Source organism: Colius striatus, chromosome 7 (assembly GCF_028858725.1).
Source record: "Colius striatus isolate bColStr4 chromosome 7, bColStr4.1.hap1, whole genome shotgun sequence".
Lineage (NCBI taxonomy): Eukaryota > Metazoa > Chordata > Aves > Coliiformes > Coliidae > Colius > Colius striatus.
In genome coordinates, this window is record NC_084765.1 from 35,539,561 (window position 1) to 35,554,346 (window position 14,786).

Below are 14,786 nucleotides of genomic sequence, written 5' to 3' on the forward strand. Positions count from 1 at the left end.
AGAAGAATCAGACCCAGGAATTTCACTGGGCAGGCTGTAGATGTGACCAGGAACACTATCAAAGGGCTTCAAAGCTCAATCCTTCAGTCACATCCCCACCTTCCACAGAGGAGACCAAGGAACAGTTTGGGTGTCACAATTGAGCTCGTTTGCACTCTGTATCCATCCAAAAGCCCTTACTCGGGGTACCTTGGTTAATTTTACTATAGGTCTGTGCATTGCAAAGGGTTATCTCAGGAGGCTTGAAGAGTCAGTTTTCATACAAGGGAGTTAGAATTGTGAGGAGAATAGAACACAAGTGCACAACTGTTGTGAAGCTATATTATTTTTCTCACTTCCATTTTGCAGGAGAAAGTAAATGCTGCCTCTTACCAGAGTTAAAGTCAAGTCTAATACAGTGAATTCACATGAGCCCCATGTGGCTTCATTAGTGCCACAGGCAGGTTTCTGTTCAAAGGGTTGACTACTCTTGTTTGTAGGGAATTTAGAAGTGCAAGTTGCCACATAGAAACCAAATAGATTTCTCAGTCCAGAGACAGCAAGGCTCACACCATATCTTGCAGAGAATGAATGCAGTGGTACTGTGGAAAGGCAGAGGGAGAGGATGGGTACAAGGTAGAGGTGGATTGGGAAGGACAGATATTGTCACCTAATAGCGAGCCCACCAGAAGGGTAAACAATAAGATCAGCTCCATGGGCTCTCCTGATCCCACAAAACATTGATTAGAGAAGGAGACTGAGAAATGATCATATCTGGGTTCTCTGGTATGCTGTGGGGAGTGTGGTTGGGCTGTGGCTGGAGGAAGGGTGAAGGACACCTGGCCCCGGGGCTTCTGCTCTTTGCTGGGGGGAATACATGGCCTGGATGGGCTTCCCAGCTCTGCCACCAAATTCTGCTTTGGCCTTGGGCAAGTCACGTAAACCCTCTGCCCCTCACACCACCAATGTAAATATGGGCAATCAGAACCTTAATTTGCTAGGATCCTTCCTTGGACAGACAAAAGGCCTCCATGCATGCAGAGCATGGACTTACTGATCAAGAGATTTAAAAGCACCAAAAGTCATTGAAAACAGAGAAAGGAATATCAGCTAAGAACAAAAGGTTGTGCTGGTCTGAAGCTCGGCTCTCTCTCAGGTAAATGGGTGATAACTGGTTACTGCTTTGGTCCTGCCTGGCAACTTGTGTTAGCAAAGACCAGGACAAAGTCTTATGACACTGCACAAGATAGCACAGAGCAATCCTCAGAGAAGCGTTTTGCACAGACAGGATGAGTTCTACAGGACACCACCACAGAGAAAGACAAACCCCACAACAACAAACTGGCCTGTGGGGACCATCTCAGTCCTCAGTTTTCAGGGGCCCTCCCAGCCTTCACGTGACAATAGTAGCAGGTTCTCCCATTGTATAGGGAGTGCTGGGTGCAAACAAGCTCAGCTGGGATTGTCTCAAGAGGTGTGACACTGACTGGTTGGGAAAGGCCTAACATGGCTGAAGGAAAGGAGGCAAGAACATGTGTAATTGCCTGGGCTGCTTCTCGTCCTTTCCTGGGCTCTTTCCTACCCTGTCCTTCCTGAAATTTCAGCAGTGATGAAACCTCAATCACCTCTCTTCCCTCGTAGCTGCACAGGAACTGCACCGACACCTTTTCCCAACGTGAGTTTTTGGGCTGCAGAGTGAAGATTGCTTCCCTCACTGGCAATTAAACTTACCGATAAGCTAATGTACCAGGCTGGCAGAGGTGATATGTCTCAGCTGAAATCTGATCACATTTTTCCTCCTCCCCAACATAGTAACTCCCCTTGGCAACTGCCTATCACATAAAGAAAACCTTCGTAATCAGATTAAGTCCATAGGTCAACTCTTTCTTGGGCAGCTGATAGAAATCTTCCTCAAAGCCAAACATCTGTGTTATAACCAGAAATAAAACAGCCTTAATCCAATCATCAGGCTAGAAAACACTGGTCCTTAGCTTGAAAAGCCCTCCCCTAGGGGTGAGTGGCCCAGCAGCAAGTGCTTACTCCAGGGTACTCCAAATGCTTTTGCACATCACAGCTTCTCCTGTAGCTGAGGAGGAGAGAGAAACAGGCTATCCCCAGTCCAGGGAGGCTGCCATCCCAGGCAGACAGGGCAGTGCAGACAGGTACAAAGGGAGTGTGCAAGACAAGGGGACAGTGTAAGCACAAATCACAGAAGAAAGGGCTGGAAAGACATTCCTGACTCATTGAGTCTGTCCCCAGATGGGAGTGCAGGATTAGCTGCTGCACTAAACCCAGGCATTTTCATCTAGTTGCTTCCTGAGCTTCTTTAATGACAGGCCCTCAGCAACCTACCTCTGAAAATTATTCCATTGTCTAAATGATGACCCTGCTGGAAAAAAAGTGTTTTGAAGTCAAACCTAAATTGCCTATTATTTCCTCTTCCATATTTTATGCACTTATCAGTCAGTCTTTCAGTTGCCTTTTCTCTAAGTCCCATATTAAGTTTCTTTAATCTAAGACCAAAGGTCACAGCCTGTAGTCTTTGTCATCTCTTTGCATTACCTTTTAATTTATCAATGTCTTCAAAAAAGAGGGAGGAAAAAATAGGAAGAAAGGAAGAATGAGATGATTTCAGAGCCATCCCAAAGCAGGTGACTGTGTACTGGGGTATCACTGAGAGCTCTATGTGTCAGGATCTGCATGGATGTCTGAACTACAAGCATGCCCAGGACTGAAAAGGAGTAAGGACAGTGTTTCAGGGATGCCAGATGGACATCTATGAGTACATTTCAATGAAGGAATAACCAAATGAGTCAGCCCAAGAGCTCCAAAACCTGATTTACTGTAACATTTCCTAGTGTCCCTTTGCTCTGAGCACCAGACTGCCTCTGGAGCTGCCTTACCCTGTAGTAATCAGTGCTGTAGACGTCTCTTGACATCCCAAAGTCTCCAATCTTCACCAGCAGGTTGGCTCCGACCAAGCAGTTCCTGGTGGCCAGGTCTCTATGGACAAAGTGCTGGGAGGCAAGGTACACCATTCCAGAGGCGATCTGGCTAGCGATGTGGAGCATCTGGGATAGCCCTAGCTCCCCTTTGGCTTGTCGAGGCTGCCCGTCCACGAGGATCATAGCATCTGGGCCATGTGCCCTGTAGGAAGGAAGAAGCAAAAAGCATAGAGTTGGGTCTCCAAAGTGACCAGGAGATAGGAATCCCACACAGTCGCTGTTCCTGCTGGGCTGGGGACTTGCCTCCAACTCTGTGCTGAGAGGATGTACACACAGCTCCACTGGAAAGGAAAAAAGAAAAGCCTAAGAGCACAGGAGGTTGGGGGAACGTTTGCTGAGTGGGTGAGTGCCATACATCCTTATCCTCTCCTTACTTTAGTGCAAGCAGGTTCTTATGGCCACAGATGGAGACAGACTGTCAGGACAGAGGGACCACTGGCTTGATGCAACATGAGCATCCTTTTCTGGCAAGATCTGTGCAAAACTAATGAGCCTCCAGATATTCACATTTTTGCTCCAGATAATTCTTACACCTCAGAAACCTTCCCAGAGGTAGAGATGTCACCCCCCTTTTCTTCCATAGCCATCATATTCTTGCTAGAAAATCTCTTCATTAATCCCAAACAGCCTCCTCTATTTTCTCCAAACACCGTATCACCAAACAACTGCCCCCCCTGATCGATATCAACACAGACAGAGATCACAGAAGAGCTTTTAGAGGAACACCAGGAGCTTCATCCCTGGAAAATCCCTTTTATAGCCTAAGCTGTCTCAGAGGGAATACAGATACTGTGAACTGTGAGAGCATGAGCATAGGTGCAAAGATTAGACCTGGATGTCAGCAGATGCAGAGAACATCCTGGCCAACAAAAGCAAATATTTTGCTGAAACACGTGTATTGTAAATGCAGAACTTAAGGTCAGTCTCATGCCTGTCCTGTCCCCTTTTTAGTCCCCTTCCTCACCGTGTACCAAGCCTGTCCTTGCCATACTCCCTCTGTGATGTCTCTTCCCCTGGTAGAGTTCACCCTGTGGTAGCCTGTGTGAAGGTAGAATAACAATAGCTCTCATATCTAGGGGAAAGCAAGAAATTTTGCTGTGACCTTCCTCCTCGTGACTAAGATACAGTACAAAATTTCCTCTGAGGCTTTCATGCTGTTCCTTTTGAAATGATTCTTAGCATTTCACCCCTGTCATCAGCAGTAACCCCACAGAGAGACTGCAAATTGAAATTGCATGTACTGAGCTTTCCCTCCTCCTCAACACGGAACTGAGCAACTCACAACAAGATCCAAACTCTTTCCCTCCTTTGTTCCCTAACTGCTCTGTCAGGCTTGAGGGTGCACCAAAGAGATTAGCATCCAGGCATTTGAGGTGCAACCAATAGTTCTTCAAATGCCCCCCTCTTCAGCTACCTCCTGCTGCCCTACCGTGGGGAACATGGCTTTGAAGGTCTCCTCCTGGAAGGAGGGACAGCTGGAAGAAGAGAGGCACTCTAGAATCAAGAGCTGAGGAGCCAGGAGTGTGTCTGGGAGTCACGGGTGGGTGATGCTGCAGTGAATGTGGGATGATCTGGCTGGGAGCAGCACTGCAGGCATCAGGACTGGGGCTGCCAGAGGCATCTCAGAGGCTTGTGGGCATTGTGGGAGCAGCAGCAGAGTGGAAGAACTGCTGAGAGCAAGGAGTTGCAGAGGAATGTACCCAGAAATGACTGCCTGATGTCTTATTTAAACAGCCCACAGACGGGTTTACCTGAGGAAATTACCTGGTGATGACAACAGATGTCGACAGCAGGTGAAGCTGAGCCAAGACTGTGGAGGTTAGATAAAACCAGCAAAGCAGGACAAACAATAGCTTCTAAAACTATGCTGGACAGCTTGTACCAGTCATGCCTTGCAGTTACACCATATTTAGCTGCAGCTGATACCTGTTGTCATCAACAGTAAGCATTCCTAGGTGAGAAGTGGAGGATATATTAATATCTCATTACTGCCACCTTTCTCAAACACAATAATGGTCCCCAAAGAAATGCCTGTGTCTGCAGGGAACAGGTGATGTTTAAAAAGTGGTCATCCAACCTTTACTTCACTGGCTTTTTATACATCCTGCTATATAGGACACATCTCAGTGTGTCCTATATAGTACATACCTTTCCCTCCTTCCCCTTCTCCATCCCACATGGTTATATAGGCCAGAAGAAAGAGGTATCAACACATTTAGGAGATTAATAGGAGGATATTAGTATGTTTGATTGTGTCAAGAAGCCTACAGGGAATATAAGAAGAGTCTGCCCATCTTTTCTTGGGGAAAGGGGCTTAATTCAGCTTTACAGATGCCACAAAATATGGTGGATCCCCTAACAGGGGGTTAACAAAGAACTCTTGGGGTGGTTTTCCACTATGGAGTGATAGAGGCTTTTGTAAATGTGGGAGGAAAAAAATCACCCCTCTGGCTTCCTCTGGTGAAACAGGACACCATGCCTGCAGTCTCCTCAGTTGAGTTTTTACACACAGGGGCTCTGGGAGGTGTGTAGAGTCAAGCCAATATGTGCCACCTGTAACCCAGCTGGTAGGTGTTGATCCTAGCGCTTCCCCTCGCCACACCAGTTGATTTTACAGACCACTAAAATTCTCTCTCTTCTCTGGGAAGCACACAAAGGTCTAACAGCACTTGGGGGAGTTTATTTATTGTGGTTTTCTCTAGGAAACAGTGTCTAAAGTGAGCCTCTTCCATTTTACCGCTTTTCCGATTGCTGCAGTCAAAGTGGGAAAAGTCCATCTGGGTCTCTTGCAGACTCTCAGCATCCCTGGCCTCCAGTGCCTGCAAATAACCTTCTTCTACTGTGGGTTGGATGAGTCATGCCACAATATAATGGCTTGCTGAGGGATGCTCAGCACACTTGCACCACCAGCCCTCTCTGACCCCCTTCAGCATTCAGAGTTTCCATATGCTTCCTGAGGCATTTTGAGTTCCCGTTTGCTGGGTATAAACTCCATTGTCCACAAAGCCAATTTTCTCTGGGACACTAAGGGATTGCCTATAACACACCAACATGCAGGGAAGAGAGCTCGTAGCTGCTCACTCCACAGATGCACAAGAAGGAAGAGCTGGCAACTAAATGCAGCTGGAAGATGAGAGATTGCAATCCCAGGGAACACACATATGGAAAGTTTATTTTCCTTCATAAAGGTCAAAGATAATACAGCAAGGAGCTTTCTTCTCCAGTGACACCAGGACAAGCCTTGGCCTTCCAGGGCATGAGTGTTTCTTAGATGTGTCCTAAGGCAGAGTTAGGACATTGGGGTGAGGGAGTTTGTAGCTCCAGCATAATATCAGCCTTAGGAGCACACTCTTGCACGAAGCAATTCTACGAGGCGTTGGCAGTAGGCATGAAACATCCCTCTGAGACAGCAAAAGAGCCTGTTTTGGACTATATTGTTTGGGAGGTCAATTAAAACAGTGAGGGAGGCTACGCTTCAACTGTAATATCTATCTCCTCTAAGGAGAATAAGGTTGCTGGTTCTGCTTGGAAAAAAAGATAGGTCAATTTTCTGCTCTTCCTTGTGAAGCACATCAAGAATGCAGTCTCTCAGACTCTTTTATAGCCTGACTTCCTCCCATCAGGAGGCTGAGGATGCAGTGCCCTTAACATTGCATATCCAAGCTGAGCTGTTTCAGCCCAGCGCGTGGTTTCCTGCTGGTAGGCACAGTTCAATCTGCTGCTGCTGGGAGGTTGCTGAGCCCTGCAAGACAGAGTACCACAAGAGAGGATCTTAGGGTCACCAAGACTGCTTGTCCTCAAATGTGAGTCTGGGGAGCTCTGCAAAGCTACTGTAGAACTGGCCTTCACTTACCCTACCTTCATCAGTGACATCACCTACCCAGAGCCTGAGACAGGGACTGAGCTACATTCAATCTACCCACAACTATACAAAAATGAGGAGGGAAACCAATGTAGGGAAGTTGCCAGCTCAGTCACTGCCCTGCAAAGGCCCCAAGGGAGCTGTAGACAGGTTGGCATTGCTTGGCAGAGGTAAGAAGAAACCTCTGGGTTTTTTTCCCATAGTTCTTCTAGTGTAGGTGACTGCTTAGAATTGAAAACCTCAGGGAAAGACCAACGTTTTCTAGTCAGAAACTGACTGTGATGGTGGAAGAATAATCACTGAGTGTATCCCAACCCCAGATCTAGACCTGCTGCGCTCAGGCTTTTTGTTCCTGCTGCAATCATGTTCACACTTAGCAGCCAAAACAGGAAAATATCAAGGGTCCAATTTTCTAAATACTGGGAAATAAAACTACTAATTATTTCCAGAGGTAAGTACCACTCCACTTGCAGGCAGGTTTCAGAGTGTAATTTCTGTATCCTGGGAGAAGAGCAGCACAAACACCCTCCCTCAGCTGCTCCCGGCCCCTCACCGCTGGCAGATTCGGGGCACACAAATGATCTGCCTTACACTGATGAAATGGCTGAATGACAAGCAGGGCAGGGGCAGGCCCCAGCAGTTTGAATCTCTCTGGAGGCAGGGAAGGCGATGATGGCACTTTGTCAGGCCTTGCCTGGGTTCTTGCAGTGTGTGGTGCCATGGGTTAGGGTGTTTTGTATCTCAGTCAGGATGTCTGCCTGATGAGGCTCGGGGAACAAGGGCCAGAGGTGGACTCCACAGGCACCACCTGAGGCCTCTCCAACATTTCTCAGTTCTTTTCTGAATACAGGAATGAGAACTAGAGATCAGTAAATGCCCAGGATACCAACCAGACCAAGGACTCTAGCAAGCTTCTCACAGAAATGTTTTGGTTCCTGAACCATTGAACCAGGAGCTGGGTGACATGGTGAGTGACGGTTAGTGAGTGGCCTTGCTGCTTCAGCAGGGCATGGCTTTGCTGTGTGTAGGGGGTTCAGAGCTGCTGATAGCCATGGCTTCACGTCCTTCTACAGGGCTGAGAGAGATTGCAGCCATGCTTCCTGCAGCTTCAAATTTTCTGATGTGAGAAGGAAAAAGTCTGGTTACCATAGCTCTCACAGACCATCCTTGGGACTACTTAAGAGGAAATATTGGGGCAGGGCTAATAAAGCACCAAATCTGATGTCTCCTACAAGCTGTCCTTGGAACAACCAGCCCTCATTACTCAGCCCACAAACATTGTCAGTGGTGCACCAGGGATCTCTAACAAGCCACACCAAGGCTGAGGGGTGCCTGGCAGCATGTCCCATGCCCTCCTTCACACATACCTCAGGAACTTGTTCAGGTCACCGTGCTTCATGTACTCAAAGACCATGATGAGTGGGTCACCGTCACCACACACGCCGTAAAACTTGACAATGTGCTCGTGCTGCAGGTTGGTGAGCAGCTCTGCTTCCCTCTGGAAATCCTTGCGGGCTGCCAAGGTGGGGTCTTTCAGAGCCTGAAAGAAGGGGCACAGATACACACAGGGTGGGCTCAGGGAGGGGCAAAGCCAGAACCATTGGGTCACAGCATCACAGAGGAACTGATGAGGGTGGGAGGGGAGAGGAACCAGTGTCGCTGGCCCAGTTGCAGTGGGAGGGTTGATGGTAGGTGCTGGTGGCACCACCTCAACATTGTGTTCGTGTAGTTACCAGCCCAGTGGGTTCCCCAACTCATTTCCCAGGCAGCAGCAAACATGCTTCAGAGGGTAATAGCTTCCAATTATTCCCAGCTTGGTCAGGATTTGTACTGGTGACCTAGGGGTGAATGGCTTCATATCTCATTATTATTAAATTCCTGAGCCAGCCAGTCCTTGCTATCTGTCTTTTATTTTGAAATAGCTGACTACACTGCCTCTATTCAGAAGATGGATTTGCCTGGCTGTGCAGTTATTGTGTGGATTTTTCAAACTGCCTCTGAAGAAGGACACTGTCAAGTCTTTTCTCATAATTTTTAAAATCATGTTTTTATTCCCTGCTGTTTATAATAGCTCCCCTGGCAGACCGATGCTGAAATCAGTATCCTTATTGAGAATATCTCATCTTCCCCATTGCCATCGCAGGGTATCTTCCAGGCTGTGTGGGCCAGCCTGACAATGCAGGGTTGCTATGAAGATGTTGCTGTGGGTGCTGCTGGTGATCAGGGAGGGTTGCCCGCGGCTGGAGTCTTACTTGTCCTTGTGTTCTTGTGCAGTTGCGTCGGAGAGCTAGTTTGAAAGCAGCACACTGATATCTCAGAGTATCGAGAGAGGATACTTAGTAAAAAAGTTGAAGTCCAGAACACTTGATGAGATGAGATGGCCACAAAAATCAGCATGGTCTTTGCAAACATGTGAGGAAAGAAAGAGGCAATTCTGGTTCTGAGTTGCTGGGTCTCAGTTATGTTCTCCCTATCCTCTGCATGCCAGGACCGTTTAGTAGTAGTTCTGGCTTTAACCCTGCAGCCTAACAGGAATCAAAAAGCTTTCAAGGTAACTTGTTCCAGTTATCCTCAGGTTTCAGTCTGATGTGCAACAGATCCCCCTCAGTGGTGGGGGATGTTAGATAGCTCTTCCTTTACTTACACACAAATATACCTGCTCCCTTTTCCCTGCACTTTGAATCTCCCCATGCAGACTGGAGAAGTGGCATCAGCAGATGCAGGCTCCAATTTATGTGCAAAAAGGAATGTTAAGCATAAGAAAGAGGCAGGGGCAGAGCACACAATGCATCTCTGACCGGCCCATGGCACTGCTGGCTGTAATGCCACACATAGCAAAGCAGGGAGTTCTCCACATTAGTTGTCTTTCCCCTTGGAGCAGACCTGCTGTGAGGTTTTTACCCAAGACTTAGGCCACGGTCTCCTCTCCTTCCTCTGTCCCCAGGCTGCTAGTCAAGTGGCATTTTAATTCTATGTCCTCAGGGATAGCTTGACTAGAGATATTTAGATGGATGTTAGTTACATGGTGCAGATGGGAAAGCATCCATCCTTATCTCAGGCACCCAATTACTTTTAGTCATTTAATATGTTCATAATGTCTATGGTACCCTGTTTTTCCTCAGGAAAATGGGGAAATGCCCTCTCCCATCACTCTTTTCTCCCTCCTTTTCCTGTGGTTGCAGGCAATATTCTAAGCAGCAATGACTTTATGTTTCCTTTCCTTCGCACAATTATTTTCACAAGGCGATGGGACTGTTTGTAAATATCACACATACAGACACAAAAAATAAGGTATTAAAACCCCACATTCCTAAGGTTGCACAGTCAAGCATTTAGAAACGAGGTAAAGTGGAGATAGAAGTGGTAGAACAGGGAAAGACAACCAAGGCTGGAGGAAGAGAAGGAATGACTCAACAAAATCACTGAAATGTCTCTCCTAGGAAGGTTTTGGGTGGATTGAATTTGTGCTTCCATCACACGATTTCCACGTGACATGCAGCAAGTAGCTCAGCATCTGCAGGCTGCAGCTGTTGTCATGAAGAGTCAGTTGTTCCAACATTACCTGTGAAATCCCCTCTCATGCAGCATCAGGGACAGGTCTGCACAAGCCCCGAGTGTTATCATCAGAGCAAGGGTCTATGTGGGCCTAGGACCTGCTGTCTGCAGTGCTGCAAAGACAGGTCGGTGACTCAAACTTCCGCTTAAGTGGATCCTTTCAGATAATTTTCCCTGCTACTTCACCTGCTCCCTGAAAAACAGGGATGATACAAGGCCAGCACCTTGCTGGGTGGCTGTGAAACAAAGTGCACTTGCAGGTAGGGAGCTCTCAGACGTAGGAGTAAGCATCACAATGAAGCAGTCCGTAGAGAAATGTAAAATAGTTATTGGGAGGACATGCCATGAATACTGCATCCTCCAGCATTGCTAGTACTTGACTTTGCAACCTCAACACTCATTGTTGAATATATTTTTTGTGCATTTCTTAGGATGTTTTTAGAAGCAAGCTGAATAAAACAGGAAGCTTGTCCATGCCATCACATCAAAACTCAGCTTATCTGCAGGGCTGCGACCTTTAGATCTGCTGAAAAATCTGTGTCCGTTTTACTGAGCAACAGCCACTTTCTCTGGCTCTGGGAGGGAGTCTCTAAGAGCAGATTAGAGGCAGGCTCTGGGCTGTGAACTGGAGCATGGAGCTGCTTGAACCAGCATGTCCTGCTGCTGTCCTGAGCCGCTGTGATCAGGGAGGTAGTTCTCAGCCTCCATCGAGAGCATGAGACCTTTAAGAAATGCAGACAGATCTCAACCTAATATGCAAAGCCTTCTTTTTTCTTTCATTTCTTTCCCCTAAGTCTTATAACATGGCCCAAATTAGAGGGATTCTTCTCTACCCACCCCACCACAAGCTGGCAAGCAGCCAGATTTCAAGGCCCTGCTCTGAAGCTGGATCTGTATGATCTTGCAGGATGAAAGGCACTCTGGAGATGTAAGCTCATAGCAGCAATTAACAGAAACAAGTTCAGATGCTGTTTCTGCCTACATGCAAATGAAACTCAGTAGAGACGTTAGAGACAGGATGGCATAAGGGATGGCTGACATTGATAAGCAGGTACCAGCCATATAATCAGGCAATTAATCATATGGGTAGCTGTGCTACTTTTAGCTTTAGCCAGTCTCCAAGGTGAAAGGTGCAATCTCACAGTTCATAGTCAGAGTATAAGGGCATAAAAAAAAGCTTGAACTGCCAGTGATTAAAACAACTCTCGTGCAACTGGATGCCTCCAGCATCCTGGAGTGAGTGCTGGAACCTCTCTCTCTGCAGAGCATTGGTTCAAACGCAGATCTTCTTCCAAGGAGTTAGATGTCAGTTATCTCCCAGGGATTAGACTATATGTGTCTGCCAATTGATGCCACTTGAGAGCAAATTTCTGCACCAGAGCCACACTGATGGGGCACAGCTCACATGAAGACCCTCACAAGGATGCAAGCAGCACAGAACAAGCTGAGCTGGACTCGTGTTGGCTCAAAATCCCCGAGACATGAAGGATCTGTGGCTAGGCAAGCAGGAGCTGAGTGGAGCCGAGCCGAGTTGCTTTGCCCATCTTGCAGCAAACCGATCCCAGCAAACTGGTTAGTTGTGCTTGGCTCCTAAGTGCTCATTTTTTTTTGCTGAAGCCCTTTTCTGTTTCAGCTTCTGCACATCACACAAAGAGATAAGATTCAGAAAGAGAAGGGCCTGTGTCTCTCACGGAGGGAAGGTGGACTCCACACTGCGCTGCTGCAGCTGCACGGGAGCTTACTGCTTCCAGCCCAGCTTCTCCTCCCCGTCTGTCTCCTGGCCGCCAAGGCAGGAAGAGAGGCTTTGGCATTGGCGAGAACAGACGACCTTGAAGCAAAACACTGAAACTTTGTGTGACTAAGTGGATTTACCACAATCTCCGGCATCAGATAAATCTCCAACGCTGGCCCCCAGCCCTCCCCTGCTTCCCTTTCCCACGCAGGAAATGCTGGCACACTTTGCCAGCCAGCTCCTGCCCTACTCTCTGCCATTTGCCCTTGGGATTTACCTTCACTGCCACCAGCATTTTGTCGTTGGTGGGGCTGAGGTTGTAACACTCGGCCAAGAACACCTTCCCAAAGGCACCTTCTCCCAGCTCCCTCTTCAAAACGATGTCTCTCCTCTTAATATGCTGGACATCTGTTGGAGGGAGGAGAGGAAGAGGGAGAGGGTTGAGGGGAGAACGAATCAGGGTTAATTCAGGGAATGGAAAACAACTAATCCAATTATCTAGCAAGCTGCAATGGATCTGAAAGCACTTTCCAAAAGTATCTAGAGGGATCTTTTTACCCATCCATGGACACAGCCATCTCTGGGACAGAGATAGTCTCATGTGAAACATCTGCAAGGAAAGTACTTGAGGTTTATCATGTTTTCAGTACAAGCTCACTACAAGCTTGTCCTCAGGGACAGGAACCTTTGGGGCAAAATCTGTTACAAAGACCTGAATCTCTTTGGAATGATCCTGGAAATAATTCACCTCCTTCGAGGCACAGCAAAGGTCACATACCTCTGAAGCCAGGCCAGGCAAGATTAGAAGGTCCTGTTGAGTTTTGCATTTCAATCAGGATCAGTTTAAATCCAAACTCAGGCACATCTTTGAGCTTGAGTCTTGGCAACTCAAAGCACCTTAGGGCACTGGCAGGAGCCAGTTAGATGTGCCAAGTGCTGCCCCACAGTGAGATTCTGACCCTGCAGCCATCTTCTCCCTGACTGTTCCCTCAGAAGCAGGGTCATCCCAGGATAAAGTCACTAGCACAACAGACAAACTGAACCTATTAGTTTCAATGATCCTTTCCACTGACATTTAAGATGGTGAGGACTGACAGAAAATAGCAACTGAGATTTCAGGAAGAATCAAAAGAGCAATAGCTATTAATTTAAGGAAGGTACAGAGGCTTATGAAGCTTGGTCTGCTCAGCTAACAGGGTCACTCATAAGGGCTAGATCTACTCAGGTACTTGGCACCAACAAGAGAAGTGACTAGCAGGACACCCACAAATACTGTGTCATGTTTGCTGGGAGAGCTTGGGAGTCTCCACACTCTCTTTTGGGGACACCGGGGCACAGCTCCTTGCTGCCAAACCTCTGAGCACCTTTGTGACACCCATACAGATCCTCTGGCAATGGAAAGAGGTTTTTTTTAATGCCTGTAATGAACCATGGAAGCAGCTAGAGATGCACAGCCACCACAGCATTTTCTGGAGGCACAGTGCCTCAAAATTCATCTCTCCAATCTGCCTTTCACTGGAGCTCATTGCCTGCCTTGAGAACTGTGGTGGCACAGACCACCCACAGCTTCAGCCCAATGGTCATGGAAGGGCAATGAGAACTACATATTCTTCTCCTAGCTTGTTGAGCAAAAGCTGATGCATTAGAGGTCTCTTCAAGCAGAGGCATTAGATGGGATAGTGCCCTCTTTCTGCTTCTACCCTGATGCATTCATAACCTGTCCCTGCATCTGTTTGCTCACAAACTGGGCTGCTTTGAGTCTTTTCCACGTCTTCCATGTGCCACAGGAGCTGCACAGGTAGGGACCTCTTAGCTCAGATGCATTCCCTTAGGGCCCTGTGGATGCAGCAGGAGGAGGTGACTGAGTTTCACACCGGCTGCAGGGAAGTGTCACCAGCACTGACCACTCTGCCTGAGGGACAGAATGCCCCACAACAACATGGATACCACTTCATGCCCCAAAAGGCCAATGGATTGGAAAACTAACATCCTAACAGCTTTCATCCAATTAAGCTTTTTAAGTAGGAACTCTCAGGCAGGTTGAAGGAGCTGCCATCTCTGTCCCTTTTTGCTTGTTTGGGAATCCAGGTGCTGCGAGACCGTGTGAGCGATGGGCCTTGTAATGAACAATGCCTCCACAGAGGATTCCTGCTGACCTTTCCATTAATTGCTCAATAGACTGAAAACTGTTAGTCACCAATATTAATAACATTAGTAACATTAAGACACGTCCAAATTGACTTTGAGTTTAAATCTGCAGTGACAGCCAGGGAGAACAAATCACACGTGGATTTTGCCTTCTCCACCTGGTTTAGTTGATTGTTTAAGGAGTACCTTGAGAAATCTGAAATATTATGTATTGAAATGTTAAGTGATGCACTTGGGTAAGGAAAGCCCTAATCTAAGAAAAGCTCAAATGGCACCAATGTACACAGTAGAGGAAGAGGGGTTTCTTTCTCTTTCTCTTGGCAAGCATTTTTATAGCACTCATCACTACAGTACTTAGGATTTGTTGTATTGACAAACTCCTGTATTTGCATTCTTGATCTGAACAGCAGCAGTCAAGAAAGCTGTGAGGAAATTGTCTTGTATTAAGAAGAGCCCAAGGACACTTTAAAAAAACTCAGAATCCCAACAGAAATGTAGTAATTGC

At 47.2% G+C, this 14,786-nt stretch overlaps 1 protein-coding gene across 4 annotated transcripts in view; it reads right to left on the reverse strand.

Annotated features, from left to right (window-relative positions):
• Positions 1–14,786, reverse strand: part of NTRK3 (neurotrophic receptor tyrosine kinase 3) — a 210,300-nt gene that overhangs the window by 28,244 nt on the left and 167,270 nt on the right. For all 4 annotated transcript variants that reach the window (XM_061999314.1, XM_061999312.1, XM_061999313.1 and 1 more), the window contains 3 exons: positions 12,411–12,541; positions 8,214–8,386; positions 2,883–3,126 (listed from right to left, as the gene is read on the reverse strand). In XM_061999314.1, coding sequence (XP_061855298.1) covers positions 2,883–3,126; positions 8,214–8,386; positions 12,411–12,541 — 548 coding nt within the window. The remainder of the gene's footprint in view (positions 1–2,882; positions 3,127–8,213; positions 8,387–12,410; positions 12,542–14,786) is intronic.